Source organism: Haliotis rufescens, unplaced genomic scaffold (assembly GCF_023055435.1).
Source record: "Haliotis rufescens isolate VD_foot unplaced genomic scaffold, xgHalRufe1.0.p SCAF_4, whole genome shotgun sequence".
In the NCBI taxonomy this organism is placed as follows: Eukaryota; Metazoa; Mollusca; class Gastropoda; order Lepetellida; family Haliotidae; genus Haliotis; species Haliotis rufescens.
The window spans coordinates 23,175,940-23,197,982 of NW_025964112.1; the positions used below are offsets into that span (position 1 = coordinate 23,175,940).

The following is a 22,043-nucleotide window of genomic DNA, read 5'->3' on the forward strand; positions in this document are numbered from 1 at the left end:
AGTTGGTTGTCAGTTAAAGCCACCGGTGGAGATGTAGATAGACCAGTTGGTTGTCAGTTAAAACAACCGGTGGTGATGTAGATAGACCAGTTGGTTGTCAGTTAAAGCCACCGGTGGAGATGTAGATAGACCAGTTGATGATTAGCGGAGAGACGCCGTTGACTAGCAGTGAAGAGACGTAGTTGATAAACAGTGAAGGGACGACGTTGACTAGCAGTGAAGACACGCCGATAACTATCAGTGAAGAGATGACGTTGATTAGCACTTGAGAGACGACGTAGACTAGCAGTGAAGGGACGACGTTAACTATCAGAAGAGAGACGCCGTTAACTATCAGTGAAGAGATGGCGTTGATTAGCAGTGACGAGACGACGTAGACTAGGAGTGAAGAGACGGCGATGATTAGCAGCGGAGAGACGCTGTTGACTAGAAGTGATGAGACAACGTTAACTAGATGTGAAGAGACGCTGTTGACATACAGTGAAGAGACGACGTTAACTAGCAGTGAAGAGACAACGTTAACTAGCAGTGAAGAGACGACGATGAGTAGCAGTGAAGCGACACTGTCAACTAGCAGTGAAGAGACAGCGTTAGTTAGCAGTGAAGAGACGACGTTAACTAGCAGTGAAGAGACAACGTTAACTAGCAGTGAAGAGACGACGATGAGTAGCAGTGAAGCGACGCTGTCAACTAGCAGTGAAGAGACAGCGTTAGCTAGCAGTGAAGAGACGACGTTAGCTAGCAGTGAAGAGACGACGTTAACTATCAGTGAAGAGACGACGTTGACTAGCAGTGAAGAGACGACGATGAGTAGCAGTGAAGCGACGCTGTCAACTAGCAGTGAAGAGACAGCGTTAGCTAGCAGTGAAGAGACGACGTTAACTATCAGTGAAGAGACGACGTTAACTATCAGTGAAGAGACGACGTTGACTAGCAGTGAAGAGACAACGTTACTTAGCAGTGAAGAGACGTTAACTAGCAGAGAACAGATGCTACTGACTAGCGGTGGAGAGATGCCGTTGACTAGCATTGAAGAAACGTCATTGCCTAGCAGGATAGAAACGCCGTAGTTGTTAACAAGTGATGTAAGTGTTGGGTGGATATTAAGCTTTATTAAACATTAATGGGATGAAACATTGACTGGTCGGCTTGGAGTCAGTGTGTAATGTTTTTGAGTGGGGTACACATGTTAAACTGCGGCATGGTATCTCACTGGACTAGATAATAAAAACCTGGTATAAGTACGAACTAGTACAAGCAGCTTGACACACACGTCATATAGGATGTATATATAGTAAGTTTGAACGCGATATGAAACCCCAAGTCACTACCTCACCTAGTTGTATTTTCATCTAAATACTGTGAGTGAGTATGTTGGCTATTACTATGTGTCACCTGAAGGGGAAACACGTCCACTACACAACCTAGGTATCTTGCTCCGATTTACGTACTTGATCACGATCATAAACCAAACAATCAGTTACGATTTGGGTCTTGTTTTAATGAGTATGATGGCTGGTTAAGTACCTCCTCGTGTTCTCGCTACGACGTTACGTCACGAACAGCCAAGGCGCCATTGTAATATATAGTAGACATGTGTATAAACAGCATTGGGTTCAGACAACCACACACAAAGTTGTACAGTCCATGGTTGTCATCTATTTAAATCAAAGATGCTTATAACGCGACAACAGGTGTAGTCCTTGCCCTTAACGATCTGGTAATAAGAACAGTGCGTTGGATTGATTCTTTTATTCATGAACAGAATGCGTCTATGCATATGTTTGACAGTCAATATAACATTGTGTTTAGACGCAACAGTAAACATGAGACACGTTTGTGCAACAGGGCTTAAGTATCTCGCCAGCTGCTTCGAAACTTCCAACTAAAATCAATCAAACATATCGACATCGGTTTCACACATGTTTATCAGCAGTAGTTGGAACTACAAGGGTACATGAGGTGGTAGGTATAACAAGGGAACAAAGAAAGGTTGGGGTAAGTTTTGCTCTTATTTGCAATGTTTGTAACACATTTTAAAAGAAGATACTTGTCTTGATAGCGGTTCATTGTACCTCAACGGCTTGGACGTATGAACATGTTTGCATTTTAAAACCTATTTTGATCAATAGTTTTGTTGAATGTACATACATGAAGGTACACAGTGAAAAATTTCATGTGTTTATATTCTATGTGTTCAGATGAAATACGCAAAACCTTTGTTCCGTTTAATATTGAAACACAATCATGATGACAATCATTCATAACAAAAACATTTGTCAGATACCTTAAACTTACAAATGCCACGGTTGAGTTCTCCCACTGTCCAATACTTGTTACCCAAGTGGTAAATTGGATTGGTCCCGATCATACCCCATTTCTCAGACACCCCATGAGAATATGACACTTGTAATAAATAAATGAAAATACTTTCATGTGCTTTAAAAGCCGCATTAATAATTCAACAAGGTGCAATGTATTAATACATAGGCTCGCGGAAAGGGAAGCTACTCATACCCAAGTCTATGAGACGTCATGGCCACATTCAGACGTTGTTGACAGTCGGCCTGTCCTGTCAAAACATTAAGAAGTGCAATCAGATGTACACACAGCGACAAAACGAAACAAGGTAACAATTCAAACATATTTCGGCCAAATCCAACTATTTTAATTTGTTGAAAAGGTTTCAAGCCGCAGCGGTCTACAAGCACAGATATGGCTACTGATCCCGCTTGGCTAGGCCAAGTGCCCTCGCGAAATTGTTTTGAAATTTATATCTCCAAAGTTGACAAAACTTATATAATGCCTTAGCGACGTCACAGTCAGACACTGATTTTAAGTATATTAGACTGTTCTTTTGATAATGACAGCAATTATATGTGTAGTTTATCGAGAATCCCGATGGTTAATTCTGACTCAATTGCCGAATGACAAGGGCGGCGCCATGTTTGTTTATAAACACTGAAAGTAGTCCCTACTTGACCTTTGATATTTGCATCTCTATCCGCATATGACCCAAACGGACATCGTTTTTATCCGTTGGCTTTATCCTGCCGAGAAACCTACCCATGGGATTTCGGACTTACATTTTGGCTGGACTAACGAGTCTGTGCAAAGTCCAATCAAAATCGCGTAACGAACTGGACATCCGGTTCATAAACAACATGGATTTCAACGTGCTGATTTCGGTCGACTACAGGACTTGCAAAGCATATGAAAAGACAAATGGGCGTCGACAGATAATTTGAAAATCTTTTCATATTTTTAATCAAGGTGCTCAAGTGAGTTGATGCAGTTCGCGGGGTAAGACCCATTGTATTACAATATAGATCTTGATTAGCGATCAGATTGTCTTGACTGGGCGCCGCCACTTTGTTTGAAGCAAATGCAAGTGATATGAGAGATGGAATCTGATTGGTCAATAAGAGTTACATAGAAAGGCCATAACCAACCTGGTTCCCTGGGTATGCTGCACTGGCGCTACAGTGACCCAGGCAATGACTGCACAATGGCCGCCTCCACTAGACGAACAAACATGGCGGACACGCCATGTATTTAGTATAGAATAACTCTAGAACGGGTGGTTAATTTTTTTCCTCAGCATTTTCATGAATGTTCTTGCAATGTATTTGTCACGAGAATAACGTCCATTGTTACTTTTAGTGAAGGAAAACATTATTTAAGCTGTTTCGAGACTCGAAAGTGGTCGTCACATCGGTGAAATGTAAACAATGACACATACCTCATTTTCAACAGTGATATGTGCGTTAATATTTCGTGTCAGCTCACTGTTGTCACGAAATCGTATACATAAGAGTTACATAGAAAGGTCAGTGCATTCGTCACCACTCGCCCCTTTCCGTAACCTGCAAGAAGACTCGTCCCCCTATCGATGAATGTTATGTGCGAAAATACGACAAACCAATCAGAATGCGCGTATGACTTCAAGTTCTTCGTAAAAAAGTCCCTCAGGAATAACTCTTGATTTTACTTATGTCCTGCATCTAAAACTATACCCAAGACATAGTTAAATGTATTCAATCCTATATATTATGTACTCGCTATTCGGCTTGTTCTGGAATAACACGAGTTAAATACGAACCAGGCTCGGCCATAACTCGTAATAGCCACTGGTGGCGCTATGATCGAGCCTGGAAATTCCAGCCTTGTTCGGGAAGGGTGGAAACTAGACTTTTACAGTCAGTTGACGCCCTTGCCTCGTGAAGATGTATGTTCTTATGTTTTTTCACATTTCGGAAAAACCAATATTGTGCAAATTCGATGCCAAGTACTTTTTTTTATAAACGTGAATTAACATAGGCTCCAATAATTATGCCAAAACAAATAAGTTTATGAACTCAATTTGTGATGAAAGCTTGTGGCAATATTTCCACTTTTGGTAGAACCACCCAATCTTGTTCTTGCTGTAGATATGAGGCTGAAAGTGTACCTGGGGCGTTCCACTCTGCGATATAACAAAGTCAACTTTCTGGAAACCTGCCATGTTTGTGGCAAATTCAGATATCTCTGACAATATATGCACAATTTAGTAAAAACATGTAAATTGAGAAAACTCACTATTCTCGTAAGAAGCCGAGTTGGGAACATCAAAATGAAGTTTTTTCATGATCAAATGGTTCATTAGTTCAATATATACGGGACGAAAATAAAAAACAAAATGTCAATGTTTGGTCAAGCCATCTCTATTCCACTGTCTAACAAGTAGGTTATCTGGTCAATGTAGTATGTGCTGTAAACGATTCGTTTATCAAAGGCATTTCGGAATGTCTTTCGGAGTAAGGAAATGTGTTCCCGGCCTACCACGTCAACCATATACCTTTGTAAACCAGCAGTAGGATTGTTGAGAGAGTTTCCAGGGTATGGGGTGCCATCAGCCCTTCGCAACTCGTAAATAAAATGAGCCAAGCAATAATCAAGTCGTTCGACACTGTCGGTTTCCAAATCGGGAATGGGACAATTTGAATCCTTATTGGTCTGGCTCTTGAACTTTCGACACTTTCCCCGCTCCTAGTTGCGACACACCTGACATTGCAAATTTTAGTACGTTTCGGTATCCTGTCATTCAACGTCCTTTTAAACAAGCTCTCAGACAATGGCGCACTGTCAAATCGCCGTGTGTCCCTTGTCTGATCGCTCTTGACAATTTCAGCATTTTCTTCAACTTTAAAGTTTTGGGTCGGTCGGGTAGCCCAGTGGTTAAAGCGTTCGTTCGACACGCCGAACACTCGCGTTCGATTCCCGACATCGGTTCAATGTGTTAAGCCCATTTCTTGTGCCCCCCGTCGTGATATTGCTTGAATGTTGCTAAAAGCGGCGTAAAACCATACTCACCCACTCACTAAACTCAGTTTCAACATTTTCAGCAAGTTTTTCGATACCACGTAGAAACTGGCCAAGGATTTAATCTGCTGACAAATGAAACAGCGGATCCATTATTGACATTCCACATTGTGAACTGACCTGTCAGTACGATTTCTTAGTGGTAAAATGACGTCATAAATAGGTAATACTTTTTCGCGTATTTTTTGCCCCCTCACGTCAGTTCAATAAATGGGCGGTGTTTCACTGCAGTTATCAAATGTGATTGCGTGTAGCTCAAGTTCGTGATACGACATGACACTTGATCGATTATGGGCCAATCTCTCGCTTCGCTTGACGTCCATTGCCCATAATCGGCCACGTGGCGTGGAATAACTATCACATACAAACATTGTCCACTATCAATACGAGCCGATAGACCACAAGTCAACTCTACACAGTAATCGCCCATTGTATACAAAGTAGGAGTAAAGTACCAACATGTCACAAAAGTCGACACCACAAGTTTCAAATCCTGTCCTGGCCTACGTTGAAATATAATTGTTGGTTGACTCCTGCACAGGTTACGAGGATCACGTGTCTATATTTGGACGTTTTGACGTCTCGCTGTAGTGAAGGTGAGTAGCAGTGAAGGCGTGTAGCTCGGTTTCATGTATATTCATAATGTTCCCCTGCAGTGAAGGTGTGTAGCTCGGTTTCATGTATATTCATAATGTTCCCCTGCAGTGAAGGTGTGTAGCCCGGTTTCATGTATATTCATAATGTTCCCCTGCAGTGAAGGTGTGTAGCTCGGTTTCATGTATATTCATAATGTTCCCCTGCAGTGAAGGTGTGTAGCTCGGTTTCGTGTATATTCATAATATTCCCCTGCAGTGAAGGTGTGTAGATCGGTTTCATGTTTATTCATAATGTTGCCCTGCAGTGAAGGTGTGTAGCTCGGTTTCATCTATATTCATAATGTTCCCCTAGAGTGAAGGTGTGTAGCTCGGTTTCATGTATATTCATAATGTTGCCCTACGGTGAAGATGTGTAGCCCGGTTTCATGTATATTCATAATGTTCCCCTGCAGTGAAGGTGTGTAGATTGGTTTCATGTATATTCATAATGTTCCCCTGCAGTGAAGGTGTGTAGCTCGGTTTCATGTATATTCATAATGTTCCCCTGCAGCGAAGGTGTGTAGCTCGCTTTCATGTATATTCATAATGTTCCGCTGCAGTGAAGGTGTGTCAGTCTGTTTCGTGTATATTCATAATGTTCCCCTGCAGCGAAGGTGTGTAGCTCGGTTTCATGTATATTCATAATATTCCTCTGCAGTGAAGGTGTGAAGATCGGTTTCATGTTTATTCATACTGTTGCCCTGCAGTGAAGGTGTGTAGCTCGGTTTCATGTATATTCATAATGTTCCCCTACAGTGAAGGCGTGTAGCTCGGTTTCGTGTATATTCATAATGTTGCACTGCACTAAAGGTGTGTAGGTCGGTTTCATGTATATTCATAATGTTGCCCTACAGTGAAGGTGTGTAGCTCGGTTTCATGTATATTCATAAGGTTCCCCTGTAGCGAAGGTATGTAGCTCGGTTTCATGTATATTCATAATATTCCCCTGCAGTGAAGGTGTGTCAGTATGTTTCAATATATTCATTATGTTCTACTGTAATGAAGATGTATCAGTATGTTTCAGTATATTCATAAAGTTCCCCTGTCAAATCGCCGTGTGTCCCTTGTCTGATCGCTCTTGACAATTTCAGCATTTTCTTCAACTTTAAAGTTTTGGGTCGGTCGGGTAGCCCAGTGGTTAAAGCGTTCGTTCGACACGCCGAACACTCGCGTTCGATTCCCGACATCGGTTCAATGTGTTAAGCCCATTTCTTGTATATTCATAATGTTCCCCTGCAGTGAAGGTGTGTAGCCCGGTTTCATGTATATTCATAATGTTCCCCTGCAGTGAAGGTGTGTAGCTCGGTTTCATGTATATTCATAATGTTCCCCTGCAGTGAAGGTGTGTAGCTCGGTTTCGTGTATATTCATAATATTCCCCTGCAGTGAAGGTGTGTAGATCGGTTTCATGTTTATTCATAATGTTGCCCTGCAGTGAAGGTGTGTAGCTCGGTTTCATCTATATTCATAATGTTCCCCTAGAGTGAAGGTGTGTAGCTCGGTTTCATGTATATTCATAATGTTGCCCTACGGTGAAGATGTGTAGCCCGGTTTCATGTATATTCATAATGTTCCCCTGCAGTGAAGGTGTGTAGATTGGTTTCATGTATATTCATAATGTTCCCCTGCAGTGAAGGTGTGTAGCTCGGTTTCATGTATATTCATAATGTTCCCCTGCAGCGAAGGTGTGTAGCTCGCTTTCATGTATATTCATAATGTTCCGCTGCAGTGAAGGTGTGTCAGTCTGTTTCGTGTATATTCATAATGTTCCCCTGCAGCGAAGGTGTGTAGCTCGGTTTCATGTATATTCATAATATTCCTCTGCAGTGAAGGTGTGAAGATCGGTTTCATGTTTATTCATACTGTTGCCCTGCAGTGAAGGTGTGTAGCTCGGTTTCATGTATATTCATAATGTTCCCCTACAGTGAAGGCGTGTAGCTCGGTTTCGTGTATATTCATAATGTTGCACTGCACTAAAGGTGTGTCGGTCGGTTTCATGTATATTCATAATGTTGCCCTACAGTGAAGGTGTGTAGCTCGGTTTCATGTATATTCATAAGGTTCCCCTGTAGCGAAGGTATGTAGCTCGGTTTCATGTATATTCATAATATTCCCCTGCAGTGAAGGTGTGTCAGTATGTTTCAATATATTCATTATGTTCTACTGTAATGAAGATGTATCAGTATGTTTCAGTATATTCATAAAGTTCCCCTGTAGTTAAGGTGTGTCAGTCTGGTTCGGTGATCATCTGTTTTGAAAGTTTGTTCCGTTTAACCAGTCCATTCTGCTGATAAACGAAGCATGTATCAATATATTTATAATATTTCATGTATATTCATAATGTTCCCCTGCAGTGAAGGTGTGTAGCCCGGTTTCATGTATATTCATAATGTTCCCCTGCAGTGAAGGTGTGTAGCTCGGTTTCATGTATATTCATAATGTTCCCCTGCAGTGAAGGTGTGTATCCCGGTTTCATGTATATTCATAATGTTCCCCTGCAGTGAAGGTGTGTAGCCCGGTTTCATGTATATTCATAATGTTCCCCTGCAGTGAAGGTGTGTAGATCGGTTTCATGTATATTCATAATGTTCCCCTGCAGTGAAGGTGTGTAGCTCGGTTTCATGTATATTCATACTGTTGCCCTGCAGTGAAGGTGTGTAGGTCGCTTTCATGTATATTCATATTGTTCCGCTGCAGTGAAGGTGTGTCAGTCTGTTTCGTGTATATTCATAATGTTCCCCTGCAGCGAAGGTGTGTAGCTCGGTTTCGTGTATATTCATAATATTCCCCTGCAGTGAAGGTGTGTAGATCGGTTTCATGTTTATTCATAATGTTGCCCTGCAGTGAAGGTGTGTAGCTCGGTTTCATCTATATTGATAATGTTCCCCTACAGTGAAGGTGTGTAGCTCGGTTTCATGTATATTCATAATGTTCCCCTGCAGTGAAGGTGTGTAGCTCGGTTTCATGTATATTCATAATGTTCCCCTGCAGTGAAGGTGTGTAGCTCGGTTTCATGTATATTCATAATGTTCCCCTGCAGTGAAGGTGTGTAGCTCGGTTTCATGTATATTCATAATGTTCCCCTGCAGTGAAGGTGTGTAGCTCGGTTTCATGTATATTCATAATGTTCCCCTGCAGTGAAGGTGTGTAGCCCGTTTTCATGTATATTCATAATGTTCCCCTGCAGTGAAGGTGTGTAGATCGGTTTCATGTATATTCATAATGTTCCCCTGCAGTGAAGGTGTGTAGGTCGGTTTCATGTATATTCATACTGTTGCCCTGCAGTGAAGGTGTGTAGGTCGCTTTCATGTATATTCATAATGTTCTACTGCAGTGATGGTGTGTCAGTATGTTTCATGTATATTCATAATGTTCTAGTGTAGTGATGGTGTGTCAGTATGTTTCATGTATATTCATAATGTTCCCCTGTAGCGAAGGTGTGTAGCTCGGTTTCATGTATATTCATAATGTTCTACTGTAGTGAAGCTGTGTCAGTTTGTTTCATGTATATTCATAATGTTCTAGTGTAGTGATGATGTGTCAGTATGTTTCATGTATATTTATAATGTTCTACTGTAGTGAAGGTGTGTAGCAGTGAAGGTGTGTAGCTTGATTTCATGTATATTCATAATGTTCCCCTACAGTGAAGGTGTGTAGCTCGGTTTCATGTATAATCATAATGGTCCCCTGCAGTAAAGGTGTGTCAGTCTGTTTCGTGTATAGTCATAATGTTGCCCTGCAGTGAAGGTGTGTAGCTCGGTTTCATGTATAATCATAATGGTCCCCTGCAGTAAAGGTGTGTCAGTCTGTTTCGTGTATAGTCATAATGTTGCCCTGCAGTGAAGGTGTGTAGCTCGGTTTCATGTATATTCATAATAATGCCCTGAAGTAAAGGTGTTTAGGTCGGTTTCGTGTATATTTATGATGGTCCCCTGTAGCGAAGGTGTGTAGCTCGGTTTCATGTATATTCATAATGTTCCCCTGTAGCGATAGTGTGTCAGTTTGTGTCAGTAAATTCATAAAGGTCTTCTGTAGTGAAGAGGTATAGGTCGGTTTCACGTATATTCATTATGTTCTACTGCAGTGAATGGGGTATAGATCTGTTTCATGTATATTCACTATGTTCCCCTGTAATGATGGTGTGTCAGTATGTTTCATGTATATTCATACAGTTCTCCTGTAATGAAGGTGTGTCAGTATGTTTCAGTATATTCATAAAGTTCTCCTGTAATGAAGGTGTGTCAGTATGTTTCAGTATATTCATAAAGTTCTACTGTAGTGAAGGTGTGTCAGTTTGTTTCGTGTATATTCATAATGCTCTACTGTAGTAAAGGTGTGTCAGTATGTTTCATGTATATTCATAAAGTTCTCCTGTAATGAAGGTGTGTCAGTATGTTTCAAAATATTCATTGTGTTCTCTGTAGTGAAGGTGTGTCAGTATGTTTCATGTATATTCATAAAGTTCTCCTGTGATGAAGGTGTGTCAGTATGTTTCAGTATATTCATTATGTTCTCCTGTAGTGAAGGTGTATCAGTATGTTTCAGTATATTCATTATGTTCTACTGTAGTGAAGGTGTGTCAGTATGTTTCAATTTATTCATTATGTTCTCCTGTAGTGAAGGTGTGTCAGTATGTTTCAAAATATCCATTGTGTTCTCTGTAGTGAAGGTGTGTCAGTATGTTTCATGTATATTCATAAAGTTCTCCTGTAATGAAGGTGTGTCAGTATGTTTCAGTATATTCATTATGTTCTCCTGTAGTGAAGGTGTATCAGTATGTTTCAGTATATTCATTATGTTCTACTGTAGTGAAGGTGTGTCAGTATGTTTCAATTTATTCATTATGTTCTCCTGTAGTGAAGGTGTGTCAGTATGTTCAATATATTCATTATGTTCTACTGTAGTGAAGGTGTATCAGTATGTTTCAATATATTCATTGTGTTCTCTGTAGTGAAGGTGTGTCAGTATGTTTCAGTATATTCATTATGTTCCCCTATAATGAAGTTGTGTCAGTATGTTTCAGTATATTCATTATGTTCTCCTGTAGTGAAGTAGTATCAGTATGTTTCAGTATATTCATTGTGTTCTCCTGTAGTTAAGGTGTATCAGTATGTTTCAATATATTCATTATGTTCTACTGTAGTGAAGGTGTGTCAGTATGTTTCAGTATATTCATTATGTTCTCCTGTAGTGAAGGTGTGTCAGTATGTTTCAGTATATTCATTATGTTCTACTGTAGTGAAGGTGTGTCAGTATGTTTCAGTATATTCATTGTGTTCTACTGTAGTGAAGGTGTATCAGTATGTTTCAATATATTCATTATGTTTTACTGTAGTGAAGGTGTATCGGTATGTTTCAGTATATTCATTATGTTTTCCTGTAGTGAAGGTGTGTCAGTATGTTTCAATTTATTCATTTTGTTCTCCTGTAGTGAAGGTGTGTCAGTATGTTTCAGTATATGCATTATGTTCCCCTATAATGAAGGTGTGTCAGTATGTTTCAGTATATTCATTATGTTCTCCTGTAGTGAAGTAGTATCAGTATGTTGCAGTATATTCATTGTGTTCTCCTGTAGTGAAGGTGTATCAGTATGTTTCTATATATTCAATGTGTTCTCTGTAGTGAAGGTGTGTCAGTATGTTTCAATATATTCATTATGTTTTCCTGTAGTTAAGGTGTATCAGTATGTTTCAGTATATTCATTATGTTCTCCTCTAGTGAAGGTGTATTAGTATGTTTCAATATATTCATTATGTTCTCCTGTAGAGAAGTAGTATCAGTATGTTTCAGTATATTCATTATGTTCTCCTGTAGTGAAGGTGTATCAGCATGTTTCAATATATTCATTATGTTCTACTGTAGTGAAGGTGTGTCAGTATGTTTCAGTATATTCATTATGTTCTACTGTAGTGAAGGTGTGTCAGTATGTTTCAATATATTCATTATGTTCTACTGTAGTGAAGTAGTATCAGTATGTTTCAGTATATTCATTGTGTTCTCCTGTAGTTAAGGTGTATCAGTATGTTTCAATATATTCATTATGTTCTACTGTAGTGAAGGTGTGTCAGTATGTTTCAGTATATTCATTATGTTCTCCTGTAGTGAAGGTGTATCAGTATGTTTCAGTATATTCATTATGTTCTACTGTAGTGAAGGTGTGTCAGTATGTTTCAGTATATTCATTGTGTTCTCCTGTAGTGAAGGTGTATCAGTATGTTTCAATATGTTCATTATGTTCTACTGTAGTGAAGGTGTATCAGTATGTTTCAGTATGTCCATTATGTTCTCCTGTCGTGAAGGTGTGTCAGTATGTTTCAGTATATTCATTTTGTTCTCCTCTAGTGAAGGTGTGTCAGTATGTTTCAGTATATGCATTATGTTCCCCTATAATGAAGGTGTGTCAGTATGTTTCAGTATATTCATTATGTTCTCCTGTAGTGAAGTAGTATCAGTATGTTGCAGTATATTCATTGTGTTCTCCTGTAGTGAAGGTGTATCAGTATGTTTCTATATATTCAATGTGTTCTCTGTAGTGAAGGTGTGTCAGTATGTTTCAATATATTCATTATGTTTTCCTGTAGTTAAGGTGTATCAGTATGTTTCAGTATATTCATTATGTTCTCCTCTAGTGAAGGTGTATCAGTATGTTTCAATATATTCATTATGTTCTCCTGTAGAGAAGTAGTATCAGTATGTTTCAGTATATTCATTATGTTCTCCTGTAGTGAAGGTGTATCAGCATGTTTCAATATATTCATTATGTTCTACTGTAGTGAAGGTGTGTCAGTATGTTTCAGTATATTCATTATGTTCTACTGTAGTGAAGGTGTGTCAGTATGTTTCAATATATTCATTATGTTCTCCTGTACTGAAGGTGTGTCAGTATGTTTCAGTATATTCATTATGTTCTCCTGTAGTGAAGGTGTGTCAGTATGTTTCAGTATATTCATTATGTTCTCCTGTAGTGAAGGTGTATCAGCATGTTTCAATATATTCATTATGTTCTACTGTAGTGAAGGTGTGTCAGTATGTTTCAGTATATTCATTGTGTTCTCCTGTAGTGAAGGTGTATCAGTATGTTTCAATATATTCATTATGTTCTCCTGTAGTGAAGGTGTGTCAGTATGTTTCAATATATTCATTATGTTCTACTGTAGTGAAGGTGTGTCAGTATGTTTCAATATATTCATTATGTTCTACTGTAATGAAGATGTATCAGTATGTTTCAGTATATTCATAAAGTTCCCCTGTAGTTAAGGTGTGTCAGTCTGGTTCGGTGATCATCTGTTTTGAAAGTTTGTTCCGTGTAACCAGTCCATTCTGCTGATAAACGAAGCATGTATCAATATATTTATAATATTCCTCTGATTGAAGATCATTTTGCTTCAGGTTCAAACGATCAATTCTCCCACAATGTTGGCATACCGGAGACAATTATGGTCTGTATTCCGCTTTCGCCCGGTTACCTCAGTCCTCCTGCTAGCTGTACTAGGGGCAATGGTGGGATTGCTAATGTATTCCTTCACGAAGACGGTACACCGTGAGTATACAATGTGTGAAGCCATGTTTATCGACATGAGTCTACTCCCTGCAATACTTTAGGCGTTCATACAACAATGAGTTTACATGCCTGATATCACTCAAATACAAAGTTGTGCCAGGCCCAACTCACTGTGATGCACTATTCCATATGCATTAGTAACATTTGTATCTTGTATGACTATATAGTGACATTTAACTGTGTTTTTTAATCAGATGACGAAAAAGGAAAGCCAGTTGCACGATTTGCAAAGGAATCAAGTCATCCAAACATTGCTCCACTCCCATCCGACTTGAAGGAATTGCAAGTTCCATTTTTCGCTGAATCAAATAGGGTAAGCCTCTTACATTGGCATTCGAAACATTCAAAACATAATCTCGGGATTGTTTATCTAAATAATGTCTAACTGAATCTTCATTAAATTTCAGAACATCGACCTTATCTATCGGAAGAGACGTGAACATCTCAAATATATATGTAATGTTGAACATGTAGGGAGCCAAACGAGAGAGAAACGGACGGATCAGCTTTGGCACTACAAATCACTGAACATACTCTATTGTCCTCTCGAGAATCACGATACAGTTATATGGAGAAAGACGTTTGAAATCTGGATGCGAAGTCAAACTAGTACGAGGTCAAGTTTTGACCTAGATTGGAGGCAGTTTAGCCGCTCTAAATACAAGTTTCCAACACTCAAGGAGACTGAACTACAAACAGAAGCATTTATAACATTGTATAACTCTTCACTGAAAGTTATATACACACGTGATCCTCACTGGCAGCTATTGAGTATTATGTGAACAATTTTGTAGTGCCAAGTAATGAATCATTACAACTTGGCAAACAGATTACATTGAATCACAAAGATTCTCGGACCAAAGAGGATCTGAAATGTGGCCATAGTGTTACATTTAAGGAATTTACAAACTACCTCCGCTCAACTAATCAATATTCTTCCTTTGCTGGAACAGCAAACCATTGTGATGTTTGTGGAATAGATTTTGACGTCATCGGAAAAGAGGATACTTTCGAACAGGATACCCTGTATGTATACAACAAATTAAAATCCCCCGACAAGGTTTCCGCTTTCGAGGATTTCCAGCGTGAATACGACTTCAGCATAATTGAAGGTTTCGTTGAAACAGCCTTTACTCGGAAGAATAACATCACCTGCATAAGCACCTACTCCATGTATTTAAGATTGTGGCGTCAGCTCCAGATTTGGGGCTACATCAGTAACAACATAACATTCCCGTACACCAAAGAAGAAAGTCTTACCCTGGCGTACACTAAGTTACTGGACGCCACTTTGATGGCATATCACAACTCGGTTCCAATGTCAAGGTCCAATAGATTTGAGGCGATAGGTCAGGCCTACTTTGACCTTACACTAGGTGATTTGGGTTCTGTGAGGAAACCGTTTGAACTCGATTTTCATCTGTTCGGCTATCCTGACCGACCTGCACTTGTTTATTTCAAACAAGGTCCACGTTCCGACTTTTCATACCTGGACATTGTTGCGCATCAGGGATAGTTAAAGATATGGTGATAGTTTAATGACAACAATTGTTCCCTGAACTTCCGTGTTCCATGAACGTACTGCTGTTACATGGTTGTATTCCTACTATGTATTATCATCCATGCCCTTACTGATAATGTTTTGTATGGTTTGGAAATTGTATTTCTTGCTTAACCTTTCTCCAATAAAACACTCAACTCACTATTGAAAGATATCATATTTACATCATGGTTACTTTCCTAGAGTCATTAACTTCCTTTTAATTTGGAAGCATTCTTTATTATTGAGCGTTGTATATTAAGTACATTGTATATACCAATTGGAAGTTGTATTCAGATATCACTTCGAATAGATAAAAGTGGGATATTGCGAACAGTTTGTTATACCGCAATGATCGTGGATCTTCCTGGGGGACTCTTAAGGTTCGGTATATTATATCTGGGTTAACCGTATAATGAGTCAGTCCTTTTGATTATAAGATTGTTATTTATTTAGCACGATGAACACTATAAAAATAATCAATGACAATACTTTCGACTTGTTTGAACAATATCACCCAGTCAAAGCAAACTGACCATGAAGTCTGGTGCTTCTGAAACAGCTGTGCCAAGAGCGTTAGTTACCGCCGGCTTCAGACTTAACAACTGATGATTATACCAGCTAAGCGGACAAAAGGTAACTATGTGCAGTTCTAAATTTCCTAGCCATAAGTTAATATATTGTGGGATTCCGTATATTCATCATCTGCATATTGTTTGTGGAGTATATTTCCAGTATCCGTCTAGACGTTGTTGTATGTGGCATTCCGTATATTCATCATCAATTTATTCAGCATATTGTTTGTGTTAAAGGGGGCAGTGCCTCTGTCCAGAATATGTCTAGGCGTTGTTATTTGTAGGAGTCCGCACATTTACATATTGTTTCTGTTAAAGGGGGACTGGAAACAGAATGTGGAACATAACCATTGAAATATTAAAGACGTCAGTGGGGCTCTGCAAACATCAATACAGTGATAATAGATTAATAATAGAGGGATTTGGGATTTACCATAATGCGATAAGAATGTGCACAGTTTCTTTTTTCTAATACATATTCACACTCGTCAATGCTATGACAGTCATATATTATAGTAACAAAGAAAATTTGTTTAGGTGACGTGTACCCAAACCATATACTTTATACAGATCAAAAAGACAAAACGTCTATCTGGTATTGATTTGTTGTCCAACCACATGTGCCCTCCCATGGCGTCCAGTATATTTATTGATGGATACAATGTAAGCCTTGCATCAGGATATATGCATTGTTTAGAACAATAACATACAGCATATTGACAGTGAAATGATCGACCACTCTCTGGTATTAACTTCACATCTGGAGATGTGTTACCATCAAAAGATTTGTCTCGAAACACTTGCAGTGTGACAAGAGAGCGTAGAAGGTACGTTCTAAGGTATCTTATATAAATGATATCTTGTAGTAATTTAACGTATTTGTGGTAACATAAGTCCGATTGAAATAAGAACGTACCTGTTCATTCATAGTGGGAGGTGAACTTTATTTAAATTATTTACACACTGACACGGATTCAATGGTGCGTACATGTCGTAATACCTTCAGTGGTATAGAAATAAATACACACAGGATTTTTCAGTGGGTGTTGGAGTATATGTACTTGTCTTTTTCAGTAAATTGTTCCCTGCTATAAAAGCCGAGTTTTAGTTCTAGTTTTACTTTGATCATAATGCTGTATGCTTTCACCGGTTGTTTTATTACGCTTATACTTGTGTTTCTCTTCGCTGCTCATTACGTACTCCTTCTAAGAAGGAAGCTTATCGCATGCTTAGGATTCCTTTTAAACACAAATTAGAATTGTTATCGTGTGTCCTGGGTGTGTTTTATGCTCAGTTGATATAGAGTATACATGTATATGAATCTTTGAAACAGTGCACACATTTCAAAGCTGAGACGATCGCGCGAATTCTTGAGACATTTAAATCCAGTTCTAATTCATCATCCTAATGTTGGAGTACAGATTCTAACTATGTCATGATCATACTGATAGCTTGGCAAATAATCTGAATCTGATTATTTCTGTTTTAACTGATCAGTATGAAGGAGTACCGATTGGAGCTTTTTAATTTTACAATAATATATAGATTTATGAAACAATTGTTTAGATATTGGAACTATTTGAATACTCTCGATATCAATGTATGTTCATTTTGAGAAATGTCTTGAACAAATTATGTTGCGCTTCATACATTACATATAGCTATGGTGAGAAGCAGCAGAAGGTGCATTGCGTCTGTGTGTCATTGTCCGAGGTCAGTCGTCCTCCTCCTGATGGGCGTGGCTACGCTTCTGGTGACGAATTACATGATACATCGTAAGTCTTCTTTATACACATAAACATATATCCTTTGAAGAATGGTTTAATTACGAATGAATAAGTCTGCCTGATTCAAAATGAAGAACAGATTCCGTGTCATATTATCACGACCGTTCATCTCTTCAACGGTTGTGTTTGCTGGAGAAAATGAGAGGCTTTTAAATTACATTTAGATCTGTAACTTCAACCATAACATACACAAGTAGATGTACCTAAACACTCAGCGTATTGTTTTATCTCCATTCAACACGTGTCGGCTGTACATCTTGAAACCTTGGAGCTCTTAAGAATGAAATAGGTTAAAAAAAACATATCTACATGTATCGACATGTGAGGTCACAACATAAATGCAAAATGTTACTTCACAATCCTTGCCAAATGCCAAGCTTTAGTATCAGTCAGTTTCGTCCAATAAGAAATTTTATATGGTGACCAAGCCTACAGTACATCTGTAGTTATTCTTTACAAATACATCCCTTAGAATGTATCAGATTTGCTGATGTGTTGAATGTTTTGTTAAAGAACAACACCGTTACAACACGGTTAACCACATGGGCGGTAAACAGTTACTGGGAAGCGGCGCTACGACTTTAGGAACTCCACCACTGCCATCCGATGATCTGTTATTGGTGGAATCAGTTCAGAGCATACCATATCAGGTACTAAATTTATACAAAAATCCTGCACTCGCTATAACATATGGAAGCATTCAATAGTGATATGTACGTTTAGGTTTGTGAAGTGGAATTTTGAATGTATTTCGAAAACTTCATAGCCAGTGTAATATAATACCAGCGGAAAACCAACTACGCGAAATGCAATACATATAATTAAAAAGCGACAACATCCTTACCCTAGTTTTAAGAAATCTCTCCTTAAAGCAGTGTTCATCGTACAATTCTGACAATACTGCTTACTTTCGAAATTCATTTTATTTTCCGTTCGTCTGTATCTCCATCTTTCGAATATTAGTAGTCTACATCAGGGAGTTGTTTAACACAAACGCCCCTGCTTTCATGTACAATACCCAAGGCAAATGTACCGGTGATCCATTTCTCTTCTATCGTCCAGTTTTTGTCAAAGCACATTCTACCATGAATTTGGAATTTACTCGATTCTGATTGGTCAATCAGAGGCTATTAAATCACAATAAACCCCCTCTGATTGAAACAGCTGGTTTGACGGCCGCATCACCGTGGAAGCTAATATTCATAGAATAACTATTTTCAGTCATTGTCGGTAGGCATATTTAAATAACTATATCTACAATTACAGGTTACAAAATGCACAGATGCAGTTACTACAATATTCAAAAGATGTGTGGCAATACATTTCGTGCAGAAAAACACGACAGACATCAACAAAGGGAATGTATTTACGTTTGGGAGACAACAGAGAGCTTGAAATTTTGGCGCTTTTCTATATACGACTGTGACGTCATATTTTTGGCGTCACAATGAGCGATATGACGTCATAATGGTGACGTGCGATGTAGAGCGAAAGCCTTGCAAAACTTGCTTTGTTTTCTTTAGGGATGCCCACCTCATGTTAGCTTACCAAGTTGCCGTGCTTATATGCTGTCAATGCCTGTCATATGTTCGAGTGAAGTATTACGGTGTAAACAAACTGCTTGAGTATATACAGCATCATATTTTGTTCGGTGATTCCGTAATTCAGATCATTAACCCACTCAAAACACTGAACTCAACCCATGCCGCTTCACTCAATATATTTGCTAACACCAAAGAGTTCGCGTTTTATTTAGTCATGATAGAATGGAGCGCTAAATTCAACATTTGAAACCTCACGCTGCGCGTTCGGTTCCAAATTAGATTTAGCGGGGTTAAATCTACAGGTAACCTAGCTCTACATTGAAAACACAGTATGTTTATCTCCTAATTAATTATGGCCCATATCCTCATAATTGTTATGACATTCAGTTATCAATGAATTTATATGACATTTGTGCTTTGATTTTACTTATATCAAAAACATATGTTACAGGCGGATTTAGATAAAGAATACTGGAGAAGACGAGAACACATTAAATATGTATGTCATGCTGTTGACCTAAGACGCCTTACGAGAGAGAAATGGACGGAGCAGCTTTGGCACTTCAAATCACTGAACATACTCTATTGTCCCCTCGAGAATCACGAAACAGTTATATGGAGAAAGACGTTTGAAATCTGGATGCGAAGTCAAACTGATTCAACAAGTCTTCTCCTGGACTGGGGGCGGTTTAACGGCTCCGAGTATAGGAATACAGTAACAGGAGAACAAGCAGAAACATTTGTGGACATGTTCAACTCATCACTGAAAGTCTTATACACTCGTGATCCTTATTGGCAGTTGTTTGAATATTATGTGAATAATATTGTAGTGCCAAGTAATGAATCATTACAACTTGGCAAACAGATTACATTGAATCACAAAGATTCTCCGTCAAAAGGTAATATTGAGTGTGGCCATAATGTTTCCTTTGTAGATTTCACACAATTCGTAATGTCTTCGAAAGAAAATGGTTCCTTTGCAGGTACAGTAAACCATTGTGATGTTTGTGGAATAGATTTTGACGTCATCGGAAAAGAGGATACTTTCGAACAGGATACCCTGTATGTATACAACAAATTAAAATCCCCCGACAAGGTTTCCGCTTTCGAGGATTTCCAGCGTGAATACGACTTCAGCATAATTGAAGGTTTCGTTGAAACAGCCTTTACTCGGAAGAATAACATCACCTGCATAAGCACCTACTCCATGTATTTAAGATTGTGGCGTCAGCTCCAGATTTGGGGCTACATCAGTAACAACATAAAATTCCCGTACACCAAAGAGGAAAGTCTTTCCTTGGAGTATTACGAGTTACTGGACGCCAGTTTAGGGGCCTATAATAGCTCAATTCCAATGTCAAGGTCCAATAGATTTGAGGCTATCTCACAAGCGTACCACGTCCTTAGTCTTTCCGAGTTAAATGAACTAAGGGCACTTTATGTCATTAATTTCTATCTGTTCGACTACAATGATCGACCGGGGCTAATCTATTTCAAACAAGCGCCTCAGTCAGACTTTTCGTTCTTTGATATAATTGTGAATCAGGAGTAGCTACATGTATAATCTTTGCCATTTTCTCTGAAGAAAAGATAACATACCATCACGGATGTTTTGTTATTTATTGGGAGAGAGAGAGAGAGAGAGAGAGAGAGAGGGGGAGAGAGAAAGAGAAAGAGAGAGAGAGAGTTGGAGGGAGAGATATAAATAGGTGAGATTAACTAGAGTACATGATCAGTAGCATAATAATCGCTCTCTCTCCATCTTTCTCTCTCTCTTTCTTTCTTTCTCTCTCTCACTCTCTGTGTGTTTGTGAATGCACAAGCTATACAGAATCAATGTTGAACATACATGGACAACCCTTCAGCTACGCATGCGGTAAACATATTCAATGTTGAACATACATGGACAACCCTTCAGCTACGCATGCGGTAAACATATTCAATGTTGAACATACATGGGCAACCCTTCAGCTACGCATGCGGTAAACATATTCAATGTTGAACATACATGGGCAACCCTTCAGCTACGCGTGCGGTAAACATATTCAATGTTGAACATACATGGACAACCCTTCAGCTACGCGTGCGGTAAACATATTCAATGTTGAACATACATGGGCAACCCTTCAGCTACGCATGCGGTAAACATATTCAATGTTGAACATACATGGGCAACCCTTCAGCTACGCATGCGGTAAACATATTCAATGTTGAACATACATGGGCAACCCTTCAGCTACGCGTGCGGTAAACATATTCAATGTTGAACATACATGGGCAACCCTTCAGCTACGCGTGCGGTAAACATATTCAATGTTGAACATACATGGGCAACCCTTCAGCTACGCGTGCGGTAAACATATTCAATGTTGAACATACATGGGCAACCCTTCAGCTACGCATGCGGTAAACATATTCAATGTTGAACATACATGGGCAACCCTTCAGCTACGCGTGCGGTAAACATATTCAATGTTGAACATACATGGGCAACCCTTCAGCTACGCGTGCGGTAAACATATTCAATGTTGAACATACATGGACAACCCTTCAGCTACGCGTGCGGTAAACATATTCAATGTTGAACATACATGGACAACCCTTCAGCTACGCATGCGGTAAACATATTCAATGTTGAACATACATGGACAACCCTTCGGCTATGCGTGCGGTAAACATATTCAATGTTGAACATACATGGACAACCCTTCAGCTACGCGTGCGGTAAACATATTCAATGTTGAACATACATGGACAACCCTTCGGCTATGCGTGCGGTAAACATATTCAATGTTGAACATACATGGGCAACCCTTCAGCTACGCATGCGGTAAACATATTCAATGTTGAACATACATGGGCAACCCTTCAGCTACGCGTGCGGTAAACATATTCAATGTTGAACATACATGGACAACCCTTCAGCTACGCATGCGGTAAACATATTCAATGTTGAACATACATGGACAACCCTTCAGCTACGCATGCGGTAAACATATTCAATGTTGAACATACATGGACAACCCTTCGGCTATGCGTG

The 22,043-nt window shown here is 39.2% G+C and overlaps 2 protein-coding genes across 4 annotated transcripts; both read left to right on the top strand.

The window, feature by feature from the left end:
* Nucleotides 1-398: 398 nt before the first annotated feature.
* Nucleotides 399-1,070, top strand: LOC124132208 (putative GPI-anchored protein pfl2). The gene has a single exon (XM_046495991.1). The coding sequence runs from the start codon at nucleotides 399-401 to the stop codon at nucleotides 1,068-1,070; it is 672 nt and encodes a 223-aa protein (XP_046351947.1).
* An 858-nt stretch (nucleotides 1,071-1,928) lies between these two features.
* Nucleotides 1,929-20,590, top strand: LOC124132184. 3 transcript variants are annotated; one of them, XM_048382444.1, is made up of 6 exons: nucleotides 1,929-1,998; nucleotides 13,386-13,536; nucleotides 13,752-13,870; nucleotides 13,965-17,447; nucleotides 17,973-18,109; nucleotides 19,455-20,590. In XM_048382444.1, exons 4-6 carry the CDS (start codon nucleotides 17,336-17,338, stop codon nucleotides 20,553-20,555), a joined length of 1,350 nt encoding a protein of 449 aa, XP_048238401.1. In that variant the 5' UTR covers nucleotides 1,929-1,998; nucleotides 13,386-13,536; nucleotides 13,752-13,870; nucleotides 13,965-17,335; the 3' UTR covers nucleotides 20,556-20,590. The 3 variants fall into 3 exon arrangements, with proteins under 3 accessions (XP_048238401.1, XP_048238402.1, XP_046351910.2); XM_048382445.1 differs by having other exon boundaries at nucleotides 1,931-1,965; XM_046495954.2 differs by lacking the exon at nucleotides 1,929-1,998 and adding an exon at nucleotides 5,701-5,957.
* The last annotated feature ends 1,453 nt before the right edge of the window (nucleotides 20,591-22,043 follow it).

Bases quoted from the DNA above. Each gene is read 5' to 3' on its own strand.
- LOC124132208 (XM_046495991.1), top strand. From the start codon at position 399: ATGATTAGCAGCGGAGAGACGCTGTTGACTAGAAGTGATGAGACAACG.
- LOC124132184 (XM_048382444.1), top strand. From the start codon at position 17,336: ATGGTGAGAAGCAGCAGAAGGTGCATTGCGTCTGTGTGTCATTGTCCG. The intron at 17,448-17,972 runs GTAAGTCTTCTT...GTTTTGTTAAAG, and splicing joins GACGAATTACATGATACATC to AACAACACCGTTACAACACG. The intron at 18,110-19,454 runs GTACTAAATTTA...CATATGTTACAG, and splicing joins TTCAGAGCATACCATATCAG to GCGGATTTAGATAAAGAATA.